Below are 23,025 nucleotides of genomic sequence, written 5' to 3'. Positions count from 1 at the left end.
AAATGGCAGCAAAAGGGTTAAAACTAGAGCAAGAGAGGGGGGGAGGAAGAGGAAGAGGGTGAGGGATAGATGGAGAGGGTGAGGGAAAGGGGGAGAGAGGGAGGGAGAGGGAGGGAGAGGGGGGGTGGGGGAGGGAGGGGGAGTAATAGGAAAGGGTTCACCTGTTGGTGGCACTGTGGCTCCCAGATCTTTAGGCTGCAGATCCAATGTCCACCAGAGTGTGTCCCTTAGTAGCTCAGATCATCTCATGTAATTAGTCATCACCTAATGCTGGTTGCAGGAAGTGTATTTAAACCCTGTCTATGCTCTTCCTCACTGCCTTGGTGTTTGTCTCCTTGTGCCCCTGACCTGTGGTCCTGCATCCTGCTACCTGTATTCTGTTCCTGGAACCTGACCCCTGCCCTGCAGCCTGATCCCTTCCCACCTGCTCTCTCCGTCTCCTGTTCCCCTCTCCCTGTCCTGTCTTGCTCCCAGCTCCCTCTGCTTGATCTCCCGTGTATGACCCTGGTTCTGTTAGGACTACGCTTTGCGCTCTCTGCTTTCTGTATACACTTGGTTTGGACAGTTGTCCATTGTGTGATGCTATTTGGTTTGTTTTACACAGTTTGGTTTATTGGAGGTGCATTTACATTTATGTTGTTCACTTATTTTTAAATAAATTATATTATTTTACACTGTACTTGTCCTGATATTCTGTGCAGCAGTCCACACATTTCTGGTCACACCTGTTCCTGACAGGGAGAGAGAGGAGGAGGGAGAGGGGAAGAGAGGGAGAGAGAGGGGAAGAGAGAAGGGAGAGGGGAAGAGAGGGAGACAGAGGGGAAGAGAGGGGAGAGAGAGGGAGGGGGAGAGAGCAGGTGGGGGGGGGAGAGGGAGAGAAGGGGGAGAGGGGGAAAGGGAGGGGAGAGAGAGGGAGAGGGGGGAAAGAGATGGGGGAGAAAGAGGGAGGGGGAGGGAGAGAGAGGGGGTGAAAGAGGGAGGGGAGAGAGGGGATTGGGAGAGGAATAGAGGGAAGGGAGAGAGAGAGAGGAGAGAGGAGGAAGAGAGGAGGAGAGGGGAAGAGAGGGAGAGAGAGGAGGAGGGATAGGGGGAGAGAGGGGGAGGGAGAGGGGAAGAGAGAAGAGGAGGGTGAGAGAGAGGGGTGGAGAGAGGGGGAGAGAGCAGGAGGGGGGAGAGAAGGGGGAGGGAGGGGAGGGGGGGGAGAAAGAGGGAGGGGGATAGAGAGGGAGGGGAGGGAGAGGAAGAGAGGAGGAGGGAGAGGGGGAGAGAGAAGGAGAGGGCAAGAGAGAGAGGAGGAGGGGGAGAGAGAGGGGAGAGAAGGGGGAAAGGGAGGGGAGGGAAAGGGGGGAAAGAGGGGGATACAAGGGGCTGAAAGAGGGAGGGGAGAGAGAGGAATGGGAGAGCTAGGGAAGGGAGAGAGAGAGGGGGGAGGGGAGGGAGAGAAGGGAAAGGAGAAGGGAGAGGGGAAGAGAGGGAGGGGAAGAGAGAAGAGGAGGGTTAGAGAGGGGGGGAGAGCAGGAGGAAAGAGAGAGAGGGGTAGAGGAAAGGGGGAGAGGGGGAAAGGGAGGGGGAGAGAGGGGGGAAAGAGATGGGGGAGGGAGAGAGAGGGGAGAGAGAGGAATGGGAGAGGGGACAGAGAGAGAGGGGGAGGGAGAGAGAGGAGGGAGAGGAGAAGGGAGAGGGAAGAGAGGGAGAGAGAGGAGGGAGAGGGGGAGAGAGAGGAGGAGGGTAAGAGAGAGGGGTGGAGAGAGAGAGAGGGGGGAGAGAGAGGGGGGAGGGGGGGGGGAGAGAGCAGGAGGGGGAGAGAGAGGGGAGGAGGGAGAGGGGGGAGAGAGGAGGGGGAGGGGAGAGTAGAGTTGCCACCTCATCCCTTTAAAACAGAACACAAATTAATTACACAGGTTCTGAGGCTAATTTAATGCAGAGAAGGCTCCAAGTGAGTTTAATTACCACCTTAATCAGCCACAGAACCTGTGTAATTAATATGTGTTCTGTTTTAAAGGGATGAGGTGGCAACCCTAGGGGAGAGAGAGGGAGGGGGTGGAGAGAGGGGAGACAGAGAGGGAGGGGGATGTTGAGAGATACAAACACAGACAGAGACACAAAGGTGATAACATTAGTAGAAAGACTCAGTATTGCCAGCTTTGTATATTCTCCCCAGGACAGTGATCATCCATACCACACATACACTGCTTCCCCTATCCCTACCGCTAGGTGGCGCCTCCCCCGTGTCTGGCCAGTGGCCAAGCCATGCTATACAATGGAGCTGAGTGCTGTATACAGTTGTATTGTGTATAAAGAATGTACAATGTAATGAATCCCTGATGGTGCCAAGGATGGGTGATCGGGGATCAATCAGATGGCAGTGATATCAGGGTGCAGTGTGTATGGGAGGTGTGTGTGTGTGGGAGTCAGGTGGATCCGGGCAGTGAAGGGTTAGTGGCGGTGTCCCCTCCCTGTATTCTCTCTCCATACGGAAGTGCTGACAATGAGAGCGGAGCTGGGAGCCCCGGACATCTGATCGGAGCAGAGATGTCTGGAGGAGACACATGGAGGGCCACCCTGCGCTCCTACTACTGCATCAAATTCTCCCTGTCCTTCTACTCCACACTCTTCTCGGTGAGTGATGAGGGGGGAGGGGCTGGGACACAAAGGGGTCCCCTACACATGGCTGTGCTGATCAGCAGCTGCATGAATGCACACCTTCCTCCATCTATATACACTGTGTCCTTCCTCTATGTATATACACTGTGTGTCACCTTCCTCCATGTATATACACTGTGTCCTTCCTCCATCTATATACACTGTGTGTCACCTTCCTCCATGTATATACAGTGTGGGTGATCTCTCTCTCTCTCTCTCTCTCTCTCTATATATATATATATATATATATATATATATATATACAGTGTGTGTGATCGCCATGTCTATATATTGTACGTGTGATCTCTATGTATATACATACAGTGTGTGTGATCTCTATGTATATACAGTGTGTGTGATCGCCATGTATATATATTGTATGTGTGATCTCTATGTATATACAGTGTGTGTGATCTCTATGTATATACAGTGTGTGTGATCTCTATGTATATACAGTGTGTGTGATCTCTATGTATATACAGTGTGTGTGATCTCTATGTATATACATACAGTGTGTGTGATCGCCATGTCTATATATTGTATGTGTGATCTCTATGTATATACAGTGTGTGTGATCGCCATGTCTATATATTGTATGTGTGATCTCTATGTATATACAGTGTGTGTGTCCTCTATACACTGTCTGCTGCAGCGCATAGCACTGAATGAAGGGCCATTTTTTTGGACACTTAAAGTGAAAGTAAAATGAAAAAATCCCCTGCAGGTTTAGAGTCGGTTCACACTGGGGCGACACGACTCTGTACTACTTCGGGGGCGACTTGTGCATTACCATGCACCATGACTTCGGAGCGACTTGCATGGACCTCACATAATGGAAGTCTATGCAAGTCGCTCCGAGGTCACCCCGAAGTAGTACAGGACCCTTTTTCTAAGTCGGAGCGACTTGTGTCGCTCCTATAAGAACGGGTCCTGTAGCGGTCAATGGACCGCGAGGGAGCGCGACTTGTCAGGCTGACAAGTCGCGCTAGTGTGAACCGGCTCTTAAAGTGATTGTAAAGGAAAATGTTTTATTAAAAAAAACAAACATGTCATACTTCCCTGCTCTGTGCACAGAGTAACCTGATCCTCCTCGGGTCCCCCGCCAGCGCTCTAGGTCCCTCCCCCTTGCCAAATGCCCCCATGGCAATCCACTTGCTGTCAGGGCACTTGTGTGTGCTCACTTCCGATCCGCTGCTCTGCATCCATAAGATTGTGATTGACAGCAGCGGCAACCAATGGCTCCTGCTGCTGCATCTCAGCCAATCAGGAGGGAGAGACAGTCCCATTCACTTTAATAGGAGGGCTGGTGACGCAGCATGACACAACAAGGTGAGGGACATGGCGGCAGCAGGTGAGTGGATGCCCGCCAACAGGCGCTGCCATGATGGATCTGAAATGACAGTTGCTCTTTAAATGTAAGGGCTTATTCTTGCTGGTAGTTAGAATCTTTACTATTTGCAAACAAAATGAAGGTTTCCTATTTAGAATAATAATCTGTCAGGTTAGTAGAACAGCGATATAGGAACCAATTCAATCATACAGTTTGTAGTGTACATAGATTTGCAAAACAATGGGATAAAGGAATATTCCTGAACTTTGTTTTATCTCATGGTTACTGTGAAATTGTGTGAATGCATCAATGCAGAGCTTGGATTCATTGAATGAATTTACCAAAAATGTAAATATTGCAGAATATACAGCCTCATGCTACATAACTAAGCTCAGTTTCATGCTGAATAAACTCAATTAATTGTGTATCTTAAATAGAAAACTATCTTTAGATAGATTTTTACTCCAAAAGCATTTTATTAAAAAAATTGATAAAAATTAAAAAAAAAAATAAAAAATACAATTTAAATTAAAAAAATCCGTTTTTTTTTTTTTTTTTTTTAATCATTGATTTTTATCCACCCTGGCATCAACTGACCATTTCTGCATACTGTACACTGTGGTTTCCTGAATAAAAGAAAGATTGTAAAGCAATATCGGTTGTGTGGATCATCTTCATGGATAATTACACTCAGATGGGCGACTGTGGATAAGGGCACCTGTGAGCTCTGTTGATGTTGGGTTATATGGGTAGCACTGAACTATTTGTTTGCACTACAGGGTGACAAAAGTACATGAAACGTATTCCCCATTTAATCCTATAGAACTGTTCAAAATGCAGGTGCACCAAAAAGGGGCACCTTCCCTTGTAAGTCAATGGGAACGCATCAAAAGCGCATCCGTGTAAAATGGCCCTTAAACTGAATGGATTGTTTTACAAGGTGAGAAACGTAATAACAAAAGTGTAAAAAAAATTATAAATTAAATAATTAAAAAAAAAAATTTAAATCACCCCTTGTTCCCCTGCTCATACACAAATCCAAACTTGCATGTACAGTAGGTCACATATATAAATGGTGATTGCACCACCCATGTGAAGTATCATCGCAAACGTCGCAGTGAGAGCCACAATTCTAACTCCAGAGCTCACATTTAAAGTGATTGTAAAGTCTCGTTTTTTTTTTTTTCTTAAAAAATAATAAACGTCATACCTACCTGCTCTGTGCAGTGGTTTTGCACAGAGCAGCAGAGATCCTCCTTTTCTAGGGTCCCTCTTTGGTACTCCTGGCCACTCCCTCCTGTCAAGTGCCCCCAGAGATAGCAGATTTCTATGGGGGCAACTGAGCTGAGCTACAGCTCCGTGTGGCTATTCAGACATGGAGCCATGGTTTGGCCCCGCCCTTTCTTTCTTCTGATTGGCTAACTGATTTTGACAGCAGCAGGAGACAATGGCGCCACTGCTGTGTCTCAGCCTTTCATGAGGGAGAGTCCCGGACGACCAAGGCAGTCATGCACATTGCTGGATAGAGATGGGGCTTAGGTAAGTATTAGGGGGGCTGAGGGGGCAGCTACACACAGAAGGTTTTTTTTTTACCTTAATGCATAGAATGCATTAAGATAAAAAACTTTCTGACTTAACAACCACTTTAACCCTAAACTGATAGTCTGTAAATGCTTTTAAAGCGTCACCTATTGACAATTTTAGCTTTTGTAATTGGTCACCATTTCATAGGTATTTTTAACTTGGCAACTGTTTATTTGCTGCAACATCATCTTTTATTGTTTTTGAAAAAAAAAATGGGTATTATATTATGTTTATATGCACTAAAAGTAATTAAGGTGTAATTGTTCCTTAAAATGTGTGTTTAATAAAGGGCTGTGCAAATATTACGTCTCATAAAAAGTTGCAACAGCCACCGTTTTATTTTCCAGGGCCTCTGCTTTCAGTATATATCATGTTTGGGGGTTCTAAGTATTTTTCTAGCAAACAAATGCTGACAATAACATGTATGTGAAAATGTCAAAATTGCCCTGGTAAGCAAGCGGTTAAATTGCAGAGGCGGGAGATGTAAATAGCAGTGACCTGATATTGCTGTTGGGCAAAGTCCATGAAGGCCTGCTTTCAGTTTCACTTTATCAGAATGTTTCTTTTTTGTTGTACTTTTGTTTTTGTTTTATGGGTTTTTTTTCTCTATCGTTCATTGACGGACGCAGTCCTCTGATGTATATCAGAAGTGTAATACCGCCCCCTACAGGAGTAGGACACTAGGCAGAAAAAATTTCAGTTATCAGTTTTGATCTGCCTAGTCAGGAGTGAGGACCTAGTTTCTTGCTGGGATCTTTGGTCCTGGCAGGGGGGTACTTTTTCCCTTCCAATGTTCGCCTATCCCCGAAATGCTTGCGAGCACTTTATGGGGCAGTGCAGGACTTGCTACAGCAGGGAGTGATAGTGTTTGTTCCGCATACGTAACGCTTTCACAGGTTTTATTCCAACCTGTTCACGGTTCCCAAGAAAGAGGGCAAGGTGCGGCCGATCCTGGATCTAAAGGCACTGAATGAGTTTGTGCGTGCTCAAAACATCAAGATGGAAACCATTCCCACGGTGGTGGCTTCCCTACATCAGGGGGACTTTCTGGCCTCGATAGACATCAAGGATGCCTATCTTCACATTCCGATCTGTGCTGCTCACCAACGGTTTCTCCGTTTTGCTGTGGGAGAAGATCACTATCAGTTTGTGGCATTCCCTTTGGTCTTGCCTCTGCTCCTCGGGTCTTCACAAAGGTGTTGGCCCCGGTCCTGGCACTGCGTCAGCCGGGGATATCAGTCCTGGGCTACCTGGACAATCTGATTCTCCGTGCAGAGTCCCCCGCGTTACTGTCGGAAAACTTGGGGGTCACCATACGTACTCTGGAGGAGTTCGGTTGGATCGTGAACCTTCAAAAGTCGTCTCTGACCCCTTTCCATGGGACTGGTCTATCTGAGTCTGACCTTGGACTCATCCTCTGCCAGAGTGTTTCTTCCTCCGGAAAACTTCCAGAAGATCCAGTCAGCGGTTCGTTTGTTGATGTCCAATGACCGGCCATCCCTTCGGACCTGTATGAGAGTACTGGGACTGATGGTGTCCTTCGAGGTTCCACACGAGGGTTCTTCAAAGGGAGATTCTTCTCAAGTGGAACAAACACCCGAATTCTCTGGATTCTCGGATTCGGTTAGGCCACAGGACCAGAGAGTCCCTGGTCTGGTGGCTTCGGTCCCCGATGCTTCAGTCGGGAAAATCCCTTCTCCCTATATACTGGACAGTTGTCACCATGGGTGCGAGTCTGTTCGGGTGGGGGGGGGGGGAGTCCTCAATCAGGACTCGGCTTAGGGAGTCTGGTCCCTGGAGGATTCTCGATTGCCAATCAATGTCCTGGAGCAGAGAGCGATCCGGCCTTGCCTGATGCACTTGACCGACGGTCTGAAGGGTTGTCCTTTGTGCATTGGACAATGCCACTGCCGTGGCTTACGTCAATCACCAAGGGGGCACCAAGAGTGTCCTTGCGGCCCTGTTAGTGGCGGACATTCTACGTTGGGTGGAGCACCATGTTCCAGCTCCTTCTGCGGTCCACATTCCAGGGGGGGGTGGAAAATTGGCAGGCGGATTACCTCAGCCTGCCAGGCCTTGGATGCCAGAGAGTGGTGCATGCATCCGAAGGTGTTTCAACAGTTGTGCCTTCGCTGGGACACTCCGGATTTGGATCTGTTGGCGTCTCGAATCAACAGGAAGGTACAGAGGTTTGTGGCCCGCTCCCGGGACCCTCTGGCAGATGCCACAGATGCGCTGGTGGCCCCCTGGGGCCAGTACCGGCTGATATATGCCTTTCCTACTCTCAAGTTGCTGCCGAGACTTCCTCGCAGGATAGAGGCGGAAGGGATTTTGGTCATTCTTGTGGCTCCGGACTGGCCTCGTCGCGCCTGGTATGCCGACCTGGTCAGGCTTGTCGCAGACGCCCTGTTGAGACTTCCTCTCGGGGTGGATCTGCTCTCCAAGGGCCAATCTTCCATCCTGTTTTACAGTCCCTGGCTTTGATGGCTTGGCTGTTGAAAGCCAGGTGCTGAAGGACAGGGGTTTATCTGCCTCAGTGATTCCCACTTTGCTGAAAGCGAGGAAGGCGACTTCCAGGAAGATTTATCATCGTATGTGGAAGTCGTACATTGCGTGGTGTGAGTCCCTTGGGACCCACCCTTGCTCCTATTCGGTGGCTCTGATCTTGGCTTTCCTTCAACGGGGAGTTGATCAAAAGTTGGCCTTGAGTACTATCAAGGGTCAGGCCTTGGCTATTTTCTTCCAGAGGCCATTGGCCGCCCATTCCCTGGTGCGTAGTTTCATCCAGGGGGTGCGACACTTGGTACCTCCGGTGCGACCTCCGCTACCGCCATGGGATCTTAATTTGGTGCTGTCGGTTCTCCAGAGTCCTCCCTTTGAGAATATTAGGTAGGTCCCCCTGCTTACCTTGTCTCAGAAGGTGGCCTTCTTGGTGGCCATCACTTCTGCACGCAGGGTGTCGCAACTGGCGGCGCTGTCCTGTCATTCTCCCTATCTGGTGGTTCACAGGGTCAAGGTGGTACTTTGGCAGGATCCGTCCTTCCTGCCGATGGTGGTTTCCAGTTTTCACTTAAATGAGGACATAGTGTTACCTTCCTTGTGTCCTAAGCCGAAAAAAACCTAAGGAATTTGCCCTGCATACCATGGATGTTGTTCGGGCACTCAAGGTGTATTTGGCATCTACTGAGTCTTTTTACAAGTCTGACTTGCTCTTTGTGCTCATGGATGGCCCAAAGAAGGGGCTGCCTGCGTCTGCTGCGACTATTTCCAGATTTATCAGACAGACAGTGGTGCAAGCTTATTCCATTAGGGGTCAGGCCCCCCCCCCTTCCCTGTCAGGGAGCACTTTACTTGAGGCGCTTAGTACTTCCTGGGCTTTTCGCCATCAGGCGTCTGTGCTTCAGGTGTGCAAGGCGGCGACTTGGTTGTCTGTTCACACCTTTACCAAATTTTATAAGGTGGATGTGTTGGCATCTGTGGATGCCTCCTTTGGCCGCAAGGTTTTGCAGGCTGCGGTATAGGGGGCCTCTTGGCCTTCCTTGAGGGTGTTTTTTATGTTTGTTTTCAGGTGGACCTCATCTGGTTGTTCTGAGGTGTCCTGTGTTGCCTGGTTGGCCATGTTGGCCTTGGGGGACTGTTTTCTCTGTGTTCTGGTTCCCACTCCTCATTTCGGTACTGCTTTGGGATGTCCCTACTGATATACATCAGAGGACTGCGTCCTTCAATGAACGATAGAGAAAATTGGATTTTTGACTTACCGTAAAATCCTTTTCTCTTAGGTTCATTGAGGGACGCTGTACCCGCCCCTCAATTTTTTTAGTGGGTTGGTGTGTTTTTCTCTGACAATGCTTTGATACACAACTGACATCCTATGCAGGAAGAGAGAAGGTATACCCCCAAGGACTGTCCATAGGGGGGGGGGGGGGGATTACCCTACTGATATACATCAGAGGACTGCGTCCGTCAATGAACCTAAGAGAAAAGGATTTTGCAGTAAGTCAAAAATCCAATTTTTTTTTTTAGATAAACATTTATAGGATGAAATAATCTTATCAGTAGGCTGCATTCACACTTGTTAGGGTTAACATGGGGTTCAATGATTGGTGATGTATGCATTCATTGTAAAAGGCACCCTATGCATATATACAGTACATGGCAATACAAGCACACCTGCCAAAGTAAATAAAAGGCAGGTAGGTATTTTTGGCTTGCCGATGTGTGTTCAGGGTTCCCTGAAAATGACTGGGCATGCTCAATGCACCATGCGTCCATATGCCAAAAGATGTGGTTTATCGCATGCATGAAAATGTACACAAATATGAATGGGTCTTTTGCTTTGTTCCTATGTATCATTTGTAATACTATGCGTACACAAGGGCAGCCATATTTGCTCATGACATGTACAAGTTCTTTTTCTGTTTTAGGCCTCATTCACATAAGGCCCATAGTGTAGGATATTGTATAGACACACGCACACACATACAGTATGAATGGGCTGCGTGTTTATGCGGTTTGAATCACCAGGTACTGCATGAAAGCAATATAAAACAAAAAACTATCAGCGCAAACCATACAGTGATAATAAATATCAAATCATACAGTGCAAAATTAGCAGTGCATAAATATGCATAAATTATCAGTGCAATATTGGCAGTGCAAAAATTAAATGTGCGTAAATAATAATAATGACCGGCAGCATACACTAAATCGTGTCCACACCTCACAATCAAATAATCAATATAATCAACCAACTAGTCACCTTGTGGTCACAAAATGCCCCTTACTAAATGCTATTCGATAAGTGCTCCTTTCAATAAAAACATTTAAAAAGAGGAAAGTTAGTATAGGACTTCATTGGTTAACATTCATAACCTCAAAATCAAATAGATGAGTACCACCAAAATATAAAAATATACAAAAGTTTTTTTGCTATCGATCAGTTAAAAATGAATTCCATAAAAGCATATACAAAATAGATTCAACTGTAAATACTGCATTTTCCATCTAGGTACAAAACAAATGTCTGCATATATCCACATAAACTGAGACCTGTGTATATCCGCCCTGTATAATTGTGTGATGTAAGATATTGTTGACACCAAAAACCTTCTGTCTCATCAGATAGAAAGAATATGCATGAATATTCAGAGATAAGAAGAGGGGAAGACCATGGACTCAGACCCAGAGAGGAGGCGCCACACTCGGACCAGTCCAGCTATACATGGAGCCCATTGGGGCAAACCATTGCCTATGAATACCAACCATTTTTTATGGTCTCGGTTTTTGTTTGAGGCTCTCATATAGCTCTACATCATGTAATTTATGTACGGCCTCTGTTAACTTTACTCAACCCTTCCCCTCCCCTTTCTTAGGTTATTAGGCCTGGTAGGAAACTTTACATTATATAATATTATATAGGATACATGATTGTTATTATACAATGGTTTGCCCCATTGAGTGCCTTGACTGGTTCGAGTGTGGCGCCTCTTCTCTGGGTCCATGGTCTTCCCCACTTCTCTCCCTCATCTCAAACCAGACATTCTGTTTACTCAAGCACAGCACTGTTTTTTTGTATGCATACAGTGCCTTGCGAAAGTATTCAGCCCCCTTGAACTTTGCAACCTTTTGCCACATTTCAGGCTTCAAACATAAAGATATAAAACTGTAATTTTTTGTGAAGAATCAACAACAAATGGGACACAATCATGAAGTGGAACGAAATTTATTGGATATTTCAAACTTTGTTAACAAAAAACTGAAAAATGTATTTGTTAACAAAGTTTGAAATATCCAATACATTTAGTTCCACTTCATGATTGTGTCCCACTTGTTGTTGATTCTTCACAAAAAATTACAGTTTTATATCTTTATGTTTGAAGCCTGAAATGTGGCAAAAGGTCGCAAAGTTCAAGGGGGCCGAATACTTTTGCAAGGCACTGTATATGTGAGTATGTGATATCTATATGAATATTCATGCATATTCTTTCTATCTGATGTTTATAATCATGTGAAATTACATAAAGAAATTGTAATGCATGTTTCAGTATGAATAGGCTCTCTTGAAAAAGCCTTTTGGCAAAACATGTAGAAATCCCTACTGGTGATTTTCATCTCATCCCTATATCCAGCCCTCGAGACAGACGATTTTTGGTGTCAACAATATCTTACATCACACAATTATACAGGGCGGATATATTGAGGTCTCAGTTTATGTGGATATATGCAGACGTTTGTTTTGTACCTAGATGGGAAATGCAGTATTTTCTTTATTACATTTATTTTGTATATGCTTTTATGGAATTCATTTTTAACTGATCGTTGGTAATAAACTTTTGTATATTTTTATATTTTGGTGGTACTCATCTCTTTGATTATGGGGCTATGAATGGCAACCATATAAGTCTTATACTCCTCTTTTTCCTCTTTTTCAATTGCATATTATGGATGTGGTGCCATGGTGATCTAGCTATATCTCAATCCTTTTGCCTTTTACAAATAACGTTGTATAATCATCTCCATTCTTCAATATTAGGACTACCCAATGTAAGACATTTAAAAGGGGCCCATAGTGCAGCAGTATGGCTAAAGTCCAATATTTATTATAGAAAAATCCACTTACAAACAAGTGCTTGGTAAAAAGTCTATAATCCTCACTTAAGATGGGCACCATGGCACTTCTGGTGCTCGATGTAGACACTTCCGACACCTGATGTCACGTCCGACGCGTTTCGTTCAATGGACTTCTTTCCAGGATAAATTGCTTACTGTCCAGAGAACCCCAAGCAACCTCTGGAGGAATCCTAGCAATCCACTGAACACTGCAGATCCAAATCTACTGCTTTGAATTTGTTTTTCAGTAAAAGTAGCCAATGCATCTACAATCTCTCATTACATGTTATTTTTGCTATAAAGCAAGCTTAGCCACGACCTGCATTGCTTTAATTCACATTGCTATTATTATTACTAGGGTGTTTGTTCTTTCTTAAAAGACAGCTGACATGCAATGCAAGCAGCAGACAAGAAAATTAGACACAAGAAACAGAGATTATTATAAGCTGTGCCAAGAAATGTTCTTTCTCTGTGTGCCAGGAATCTAATTAATAAACCTCAAACACAGCATTATAAATAGTTTATTTGTGAATGTGGCAGAGAACATTTACTAGAATACATTCAGCTATTTGGGAATAATTCAGCAGTCTCTCCAGTAAAATTAACTGGGAATACGTGGTTATGGAAGCCTTCTTTTCACACCCCTAGTGATTGTTCTCACTTGCAAATGAACTGCGTGCGGCCGCGGCTCTGGGAATTGTTGCGCTGATTTATTTAGACTGGAGGCTAGAGGCGGCTGGACTGCAATGTTCAGATGTAGCTAAACTGTGCTTCTGGACACCGCAGTACGCTGTGCAACCGCCAAAAACTGGATAAATAACTGTGCCCAGTTTGTGTATAGGCAAATCCACCACCCCTGGGTTCAAACTGTCTGTATCCAGGGCCAGTCAGAGCCTCTAATTGCTTGAATGGTTGAATGCAAACAGCAGCGGCACCAGCTATTCATTTGTACAGGGTACAAATCTGGCTGCACTACTTCTAGCCATGGCTGTCTACACACAATGTGTGAAAGGACGTAGATTCTCCACCGGCAAGATTTGCAAATCCACAAAGTTCCTAATCCCTTAAATGTGTGGCCCATCGGATTGCAGAGTGGTACTGCACCTTGCGATTTGGCACACAAAATACATGCATTTGCTATTGAGTTGGGTGCCATTAAGTATTAATGGCATCCTGTACGTGTCTGCAAAAAAGCAGCATGTTTCTCTGCATGTCAGGAACATGCATTATTTTGTGCGTGTTCCCAACACGCATAGATGTGAGCCAAGCTTAAAGGGTAACTCCACTTTTGTGGGAGAAATAATAGCAAAAAAAGAAAAAAACAATATAGCGTATACAATTGCGACACAAATCATATTGTAATTGGATGTTATTAAAAATGACCTTTCCTTTTCAATCTGCAGCTGTTGTAATTTTTTGAAAATGCAATGCACTATGGCTGTCTGGAGCTGTTCTGTACACAGAATAGATGATGAATGTACTCTGTAGGGAAGCAGCAAGTAATCAAAAATCACTAACTATACAGGGAGTGATCTCAGGAAATATGAGACAGGTATATTTACTGCGCTAACCTTAATAGTGAAGGGTCAAGAAAAAGTGCACGTGCAAACGTGTACCCACTCCTTGAATGAGTATTAATGCTGAAGATAAATTATAATAAACTATTTAAACAATATTCAATTGTGATACATCATCCACTGTGAAGTGCACATACAACACTGTGTAACAATGGCTAAAATAAATAAATAAGTATGTGATATTAAATAAGCAAGAATATATAGCAATATAAATAGCATAAATAACATATATGATAGTCCGTGAATAATTAAACTTTAAGTGCCAAAAACGTGCTCATAAAGTCTCTGAAGTGCTGGGTTGGGTCGTGCAGGGCGGTGGTTCTTAAGGTTCTATCACTCTGTGCCAAATGGGGTAAGGTATCACACTTACCAGATGGTGTGGATTCCAATGGCATACGCCAAATGGAATCTAACAGGCTTAATGCTGCTGCTCCTGTGTATGAATACGTGGGTGGACGTTTCTCCTTATGGACATAGGATGGACACTCCGCATGGAAGAAAAAAATTGGTGCTCCTCATAGTGTAAAAAGGTTTTTCCTTTTATTGAACTCTCTTAAAATTTCTTCCGAAGACGTCACACTCTGAAGAAACGCGTCAAGTTGGCACGCACGTTGCCTCGCTTTGAGCTAGCTGAACCGCACGCCGAGACTCCAACTTCCGGGTTCGGCGAGGAGAGCGGAGAGAGCCAGCGTCCTATGGTTCACCCAGCCGCAAGGCAACATAGGAGCTCAGTAGCGGTTTATTGCACACCGACCCCAACATTGTTTGGGGCTATTTTGTTTTGCTGTGTCACCCACGTTCTTTTTGGAGTGCTTTTATCACTTGGGAGATTTTAAAGTATCAGCTGCAGTTTTTGATCGGGGGTTTTATGGAGTTTTTATTTGGACATTGTGTGTGAAGATTGATGTGCATTTTATGAAATTTTAAGAGAGTTCAATAAAAGGAAAAACCTTTTTACACTATGAGGAGCACCAATTTTTTTCTTCCATGCGGAGTGTCCATCCTATGTCCATAAGGAGAAACGTCCACCCACGTATTCATACACAGGAGCAGCAGCATTAAGCCTGTTAGATTCCATTTGGCGTATGCCATTGGAATCCACACCATCTGGTAAGTGTGATACCTTACCCCATTTGGCACAGAGTGATAGAACCTTAAGAACCACCGCCCTGCACGACCCAACCCAGCACTTCAGAGACTTTATGAGCACGTTTTTGGCACTTAAAGTTTAATTATTCACGGACTATCATATATGTTATTTATGCTATTTATATTGCTATATATTCTTGCTTATTTAATATCACATATTTATTTATTTATTTTAGCCATTGTTACACAGTGTTGTATGTGCACTTCACAGTGGATGATGTATCACAATTGAATATTGTTTAAATAGTTTATTATAATTTATCTTCAGCATTAATACTCATTCAAGGAGTGGGTACACGTTTGCACGTGCACTTTTTCTTGACCCTTCACTATTAAGGTTAGCGCAGTAAATATACCTGTACACAGAATGTATACTGGCCACACCCCAGAAAAATAATTTCCTGCTTCTGTGATTGGCTCACCAATTTTCCCAGATGTCTACCTAAGATACAAGTCAGATTTCTGGCACCCCCTGCGACAAAATGACATGTTTGGTGAGATACTCCCAATAGGAACACGTCTAAAGGGATGCAGGCCCAGCAGATTTCCTCATTAGAGCCCTGCAGCTGCAGAGAATTATAATTATGAAACCACTCCCATTAGACCCACTCGGCACAGAGGAACAAACATGGATTTATTCACAATAACAAAAGGTGGGAAAATGAAAAAAAGTTTTAAAATTCTTGCAATGTACATATATAACCCAGAGGGGAATGTTTTTTTCTCAAAAAAGTGGAGTAACGCTTTAAAGCCTAATGTGTAAGTAATACTAAAGAATATGAGTAAAGTCTCCTTTACACCATTTGCAGCTGAACCCATTTTGATTGCAGTACGAATGCATATACAACAAATATAATTGTATTTTAATGAGCCTAACTTACAGCATTGCAGTGTTTTCACGTGCATTTAAAAAACAAACAGCATGCTGCCTTTTTTTTTTTTTTTTTTTTTTTTTTTTTTTTTTTTTATGCAATGGAATACACTGCAACCGCAGGTACTGTAAATGCAATTCAGTAAAAAAAAAAAAAAAAAAAATACTTCATTAAAAATACCTAATAAAATGCAGTACAAACATGCTGCAAACACATATGAATGTGCATATGAATCCACACACTGAAAGCCGGGATTGCGATGTAAATGCAATTTACATTTTTAAACTGAACAAGCACCAAACTATTCTCTGAAATCTGGTGGATGCAGTTTTATACTTGCCCCTTAAGCTGAGGTTATTGGCTTGTTTAAAGCTGAACTCCACACAAATTTAAAAGATACAAATTAATATATTACTGTATACCATTATGATATGTTTTTAAATACAAGCAGTGAGGCGACACGACTTCGGGGGGTGACCTGTGAAGTCGCGTGCACCGCGACTTCGGCGCGACTTGAAGGGACTTCACATAATGGAAGTCTATGCAAGTCGCTCCGAGGTCGCCCCAAAGTAGTACAGGACCCTTTTTCTAAGTCGGAGCGACTTGTGTCACTCCTATTACAACGGGTCCTGTACTACTCAATGGACCGCGACCGACCGCGACTTGTCAGGCTGAAAAGTCGCCTGACAAGTCGCGGCAGTGTGAATGGGCCCCTTTCACATGGGCGATCTGATGCGCCTGTCAGTTTTTCAGGCATAACTGATCGGATGCTCCATGCATCCCTATGGGGCAGCGGGTGTCAGCGGAGACATCTCTGCTGACACCCGCTGCTATCTGATCCAATCCTGTCCGTGAAATCCGGTTTTCCATCTGTCTGGAGGATCAGATCGGATGGGATCGGATGAGAACGGATAGGCGGTCTGTACTAATCAAATCTCCTCATGGAGGACAGCGGGGATCTGACAGCTCCATCTTTGCAGACAGAGCGGAGACAGACCTGTCATCAGCCTGCCCAGCTGGAATCGGCGGAATGATCCCCCGCTGAGCAGAACGGACTCCGTCGGGCGGTGCGCCCGTGTGAAAGGCACCTAAAGTACCTGAAATGAATCTTGTATCTGCCTCTTGTAGTCCCTGCACAACAGAGCTCAGAATGGGAGAAGGAAAAGGAGCACAAGTAGCTAGTCAGCATAATATGCTGAAAAGCGTGTTATTAGGTGAGGAAATCAGAGTGACAGGGAAATGAGTTATCAGCGTGCTGCTTCTCCTTTCACTGTCCAGTCACAGGCTGGGAGCAGATCCACCATAAAGTGGGTTGTATGATATTGGCTGTCATTCAGCTTGGATGACTGAGGAAATGTAGTGGCTGAAATAAAATACTGTAGGGGACAGCTCCAAATTGAAGGTGAATATTGCGGTTGTTGTTGTTGTTGGTTTTGTATTGCAGAAATTCTAACCTTCCAGAGCAGTTTATGGGTGGAAGTTCAGCTTCAGGTGATGTTTAATGAGGGGCTTAAAAGAGATTGAGAAGTCAAAGTAGAATCAGGTTACGTGGAAAGGGATGCCAAAGCCTATAAATTGTTCTATACATTTGCATAGGAAAAGATCTGAACTTCTCAGAAGATGATATTACTGGACCTTAGTACTTGGTACAGGCAGATGACCCGTTAGACCGCAGTTATGCCTGGATAAAGAACATAAGCACCGGGCAGGGTTCTTTGCTCTGATTTCATGGTGCTTTTTTGGTTTTGACCAAATAATTGCATATCTAACTTTATAACTTAACTTGAATCTCTAATTTGCCATGTCGTTGAAAACTTTGTGCCGTAAAATGTTAAGGGAGATTTGAAGCATTTTAGCCATTTGTTGCTGTTGAACTCTATAATTATAACCAAGTTCTCTGTAATCTGTCTCAGCCATGTGCATTTTAGAATTCCACTGGGATATGCAACATCCTGTGTCCTTTGACATCCGTAATGTTCTTTGTTGCAGTTTTAGAGGCTCCTTCTGCTGTCTAAATGAAGTTTTATTCATGATTTTATTACTCCCCTCTTTGTATAGTGAATGTGTCTTCTCTGACCACCTTGGCGTCACTTACGCAAATGGTCCCTTAAAAATAATACAATCTGAACTGCAGTTTTTTTATTTTATTTTAATTGTTTATTTTATCATTCTACATTTGACAAAATTAGGTATGTTCTAAAAATGAGGGAAAAATGATAATGTATAGTCTTTACAGTGTGGTTGTGTTAATAAAGAAAAATAAAGGAAGACCTATCTGAATGTTAAAGCGGAGTTCCAGTTCCTCAATTTATTTTTTTTGCTAAATACTCCACCGTAATTGTAACCACTTCTACTGTTACATTTTGATAATTTCAATATTTTTTTTTTTTTTTTTAAATCATGAAAAACTAATCTGATCCCAGAAGCAGGCAGGGTTCATCGTTGTTGTGTGCGTCTTAAGCCAGTTTCTCTTTATTTCCAGTATTCAGTACAGCTGGCTACCCAGCATGCACCTCCTGATCTCGCACCTGCACATCGGCATCACATTTTTTGTCCACGTACTGGCTGGTCCCAAGCAGAGAGGCTCCACTTCCTCCCGGTAGATGCTCTTTATTGAAAATGGAGCCTAACTCCTCCCTTTTGCATCATTTCCAGTCTGGAAATCACAGGAGATTTCAGTATTAGGCGATTCCCATAGACTCCTGAAATAGATGACATCAATATCTCAAGAGTCTATGGGACTTGCATAGACGTAATCACCTAGAGGGCCGGAGGCAGAACTGCTTCAGAGAATAATTGCAAAACACGTATTTAGAAATTAAAAAATAAAGCAATGGGAATGGGAATGATTGCACATTAAAAAAATGGGTGGAACTCCGCTTTAATGGTTCATATTAGGGATGCACCGATCCGATATTAGGATTGGATATCGGCGCCGATATGGCCATAATAGCTGGATCGGGGGGATCGGTAAAATGAACAGATCCAGGGGCCGATCCGGTTTTACTCTTTACATAGCTGTGAGGGAGCAGAGAACAGCTGTCAAAGAAAAAAAAAAAAAGAGCCTCCTGCAAATGCTTGTCAGTCTCCCAGTAAGGCTTCTTTCACATGGTCCGCCTCCGCAGGCGGATCCGTGTTGCTCAGCGGGGATCGATCCGCGATCCCCGCTGAGCCGGGCGGATGACAGCTCCGTCTCCGCTTGCAGAGCGGAGAGGGAGGTGTTTCAGCACCCGCTGCCCTCTATGGGGGATCAGAGGAGAGCGGACCGCTTGTCCGCTCTCATCAGATCCGCTCCGCTCCGATTACTGAACGGATGGAAAAATAGGGTTTCCATCCGTCCAGATTTCAGCACAGGATCGGATGCGGATGGCAGCGGGTGTCAGCGGAGGTGACCTCCGCTGACACCCACTGCCCCATAGAGCTGCATGGAGGATCCGATCAGATCCGCCTAAAAAACTGACAGGCGGATCTGATCGGACCGCCCGTGTGAAAGAGCCCTTAAGTAATCACAATGCATACAATGTATCTTTTTGTTCCGTCTGCCAGAGGAGGGAAGTTTAACCTCTTAAATGCACAATGTTATAAGGTATCTGCCGATACCGATCCGGAAGTATTATTTTGTTATAAGCTCACAAAACAGTACTTCTGGATGGGACTCGGGATCAGCGATTTCACAAATCAAAAGATCGGGATCGGAACCAGTGCATCCCTAGTTCAGTTCATATCATACGATTGTTAAAAATTAGAACTTACACCCCTGGACCTAGACGTGATGGATTGGGCGTAGCCTGATGTAAACAGACTCCAGTCCATCTACATTCGGCCACCCCTAGAGCCATCATTGGTCCACCACAGTCCACTATCAAAATGTGGACACAATCTGAATGAGTACATGTGTAACAAAACTGGCATCAATCCCATTCAACTCCAGTTCAGCAGGGGATATGTTCATGAACAGACAGCAGTGCCCCCTGTGAAAGGACCCTAAGGTCTCCTTCAGACTGTGTAAGATGACCTGCATTTTTCCACACTGGATAACCACAGCTCACCTTTGTCATATAGAAAACATTTGTTTTCGATATGCCCCGTTCACTCCTCTATGCTGGTTTGATGTGAGGTGCGTTGAAGTGCACTGCACTGGATGGGACTGCATGTCACTGCACAGCAGCACAAAGCACTGCACTGCTGTGCTGGGACATGAGTGAAGTGTCACTATGTGGCACTTTAAATGAAGTTAAAAAAAACAAAAAAGGTGTGCGATCTGTTTTATTTTTTTTTTCAATGAATGCAAAGCATTCTCTAATTGGATGAGGTGGAGAGTGTGACACTTCTCCGTTTTGTGCAGTGAGAGAATGCTTTGCATTTATTAGGGCAATGCAAAGTGATCCCTGAATGACTCCCTGCCAGCACGGGACCCAGAAGCTAATGGAGATCGCTGAGGAGGCTGTGTCTACTATGGTGCTTTTGAGCTTCTATAGGGATCCCACAGGTATGTTAGGTACACACAGTATCTGACGAAAGTGAGTACATCCCTCACGTTTTTGTAAATATTTTATTTTATCTTTTCATGTGACAACACTGAAGAAATGACACTTTGCTACAATGTAAAGTAGTGAGTGTACAGCTTGTATAACAGTGTAAATTTCCTGCCCCCTCAAGATAACTCAACACACAACCATTAACTACTTTATCCCCGGAGGATTTGGCTGCTCAATGACCAGGCCCTATTTTGCGATTCGGCACTGTGTGATTTTAACAGACAATTGCACGGTTGTGCGACGCTGTACCCAAACAAAATTGACACCCTTTTTTTCCCACAAACAGAGCTTTATTTTGGTGGTATTTGATCACCTGTGCGATATTAATTTTTTGCGCTATAAACAAAAAAAAGAGCGACAATTTTGAAAAAATAAAAATTTTTCACATTTGTTTTATATGAAATTCTCAAAAAAATGTAAAAACCTATATTTTTTAACATTTTAGGCCAATTTGTTTTCTGCTACATATTTTTGGTAAAAAAAATCGCAATAAGCCTATTTTGATTGGTTTGCGCAAAAGTTATTGCGTTTACTAACTACGGGAAAGATTTCTGTCATTTTTATTGTTTTTTTTTAACTAGTAATGGCGGCGGTCTGTGTTTTTTTTTTTTTTTTTTTTGCTGGACTGCGACATTGAGGCGGACAGATCGGACCCCTAACTGACATTTTTGACACTTTTGGGGGTACCAGTGACATTACTACAGTAATCGGTGCTATAAATATGCACTGTTACTGTCAAAATGACACTGGCAGGGATTTATTGGTGATCAAGGGGTTAAGTGTGATCCTAGGGGCGTGATTCTAACCATCAGGGGGCGTGGCTTGTTAGATCATCACAGAGACATGCGATCCTACATAGCAGGATCGCATAGCCTCTGTGATGATCTAAGGGAGAGTGTGACAGATGGCTGTGTTTACATCAGCCGTCTGTCTTTCTCCCTCTGCTGCGGGAGATCGTGAGTGACCGGCAGTCATCCGAGCGCTAGCTCCCCAGGGAATGAGCGAGGGACGTAGGGATACGTTGCTTTGCCCAGCAGCGGCAGAGTGCCGCAGTATATGTATGGTGGGCAGGGGGGTCAAGTGGTTAATGTCTAAACCGCTGGAAACAAAAGTTAGTACACCCCCTAAGTGGAAATTTCTAAATTGGGCCCAATTAGTCATTTTCCCTCCCCGGTGTCATGTGACTCATTAGTGTTACAAGGTCTCAGGTGTGAATGGGGAGCAGGTGTGTTAAATTTGGTGTTATTGCTCTCACTCTCTCATACTGGTCACTGGAAGTTCAACATGGCACCTCATGGCAAAGAACTCTCTGGGGATCTAAAGAAAAGAATTGTTGCTCTACATAAAGATGGCTTAGACTGTAAGAAGATTGCCAAGACCCTGAAACTGAGCTGCAGCACGGTGGCCAAGACCATACAGTGGTTTAACAGGACAGGTTCCACTCAGAACAGGCCTTGCCGTGATCGACCAAAGAAGTTAAGTGCATGTGCTCAGCATCATATACAGAGGTTGTCTTTGGGAAATAGTTATGAGCGCTCCCAGCATTGCTGCAGAGGTTGAAGAGGTGGGGGTCAGCCTGATGGTGCTAAGACCATATGCCACACACTGTATCAAATTGGTCTAAATGGCTGTCATCCCAGAAGGAAGCCTCTTCTAAAAAGGATGCACAAGAAAGCCCTCAAACAGTTTGCTGAAGACAGACTAAAAACATAGATTACTGAAACCATGGCCTGTGGTCTAAGATCAAGATAAAACGTATTTGGTTCAGATGGTGTCAAGCGTGTGTGGCGGAAACCAGGTGAAGAATACAATGACAAGTGTGTCTTTTTTACAGTCAAGCATGTTGGTGAGAGTGTCATAGTCTGGGGCTGCATGAGTGCTGCCGGCACTGGGGAGCTACAGTTCATTGAGGGAACCATGAATGCCAACATGTATTATGACATACTGAAGCAGAGCATGATCCCCTCCCTTCAGAGACTGGGCTGAAGGGCTGTATTCCAACATAACGACCCCAAACACACCTCCAAGACGGCCACTGCCTTGCTAAAGAAGCTGAGTGTAAAGGGAATTGACTGACCAAGCATGGTCGTAGGCTCTTTACATAGTAAACAGGAAGAGCCGTTGATTGGCTTTCCACAGTACGTGCCTGACAGGCACGAGTAAAGGAGCGCCGATCTGCGGCTCTCCTGACAGGGGGGGGTGGTCGGCACTGGTAATCAGATCATTGATTACCAGTGCAGACCCTCGGGGGGGGGTGCCACTAGAACCACCAGGGATGCCCACCCATGACCCCAGGGATGCCCACTATGGGTCAGGGAGCCCCCCATTGCCCTCCCCATCAGTGCTGCCCGCCAGTGCCCTCCCCATCAGTGCTGCCCACCAGTTCCCATCATTGCCATCTATCAGTGCCACCCACCAGTGCCCATTATTGCCCACCAGTGCCACCCATCAGTGCCACCTATCAGTGCCCATCAATGCCACCTATCAGTGCCCATCAATGCCACCTATCAGTGCCCACCAATGCTGCATATCAGTGCCGCATATCAGTGCCACCCCATCAGTTCCTGTTAGTGCAGTCTCATCAGTGCAGGAAAAAACATATTTATTTACAAAATTGTATAAGATAAACAAAAAAAACTTTTTTTTTTTTTCAAACTTTTCGGTCTTTTTTTTAATTTGTTTAGCAAAAAAGAAAAAACCTTGTGGTGATCAAATACCACCAA

The 23,025-nt window shown here is 44.6% G+C and overlaps 1 protein-coding gene across 1 annotated transcript in view; it reads left to right on the top strand.

Moving 5' to 3' along the window:
• Nucleotides 1–2,469: 2,469 nt before the first annotated feature.
• Nucleotides 2,470–23,025, top strand: part of LOC309552437 (tetraspanin-15-like) — a 231,451-nt gene continuing 210,895 nt past the window's right edge. The window contains exon 1 of the mRNA XM_082253392.1: nt 2,470–2,619. Coding sequence (XP_082109518.1) covers nt 2,533–2,619 — 87 coding nt within the window. The 5' untranslated portion in view covers nt 2,470–2,532. The remainder of the gene's footprint in view (nt 2,620–23,025) is intronic.

The sequence above is a fragment of the Pelophylax lessonae genome (genome assembly GCF_965119305.1).
Source record: "Pelophylax lessonae genome assembly, chromosome: 4".
Classification (NCBI taxonomy): Eukaryota; Metazoa; Chordata; class Amphibia; order Anura; family Ranidae; genus Pelophylax; species Pelophylax lessonae.
The sequence above is the reverse complement of the archived record's forward strand: the minus strand, read 5'-3'. Positions and strand labels throughout refer to the sequence as shown.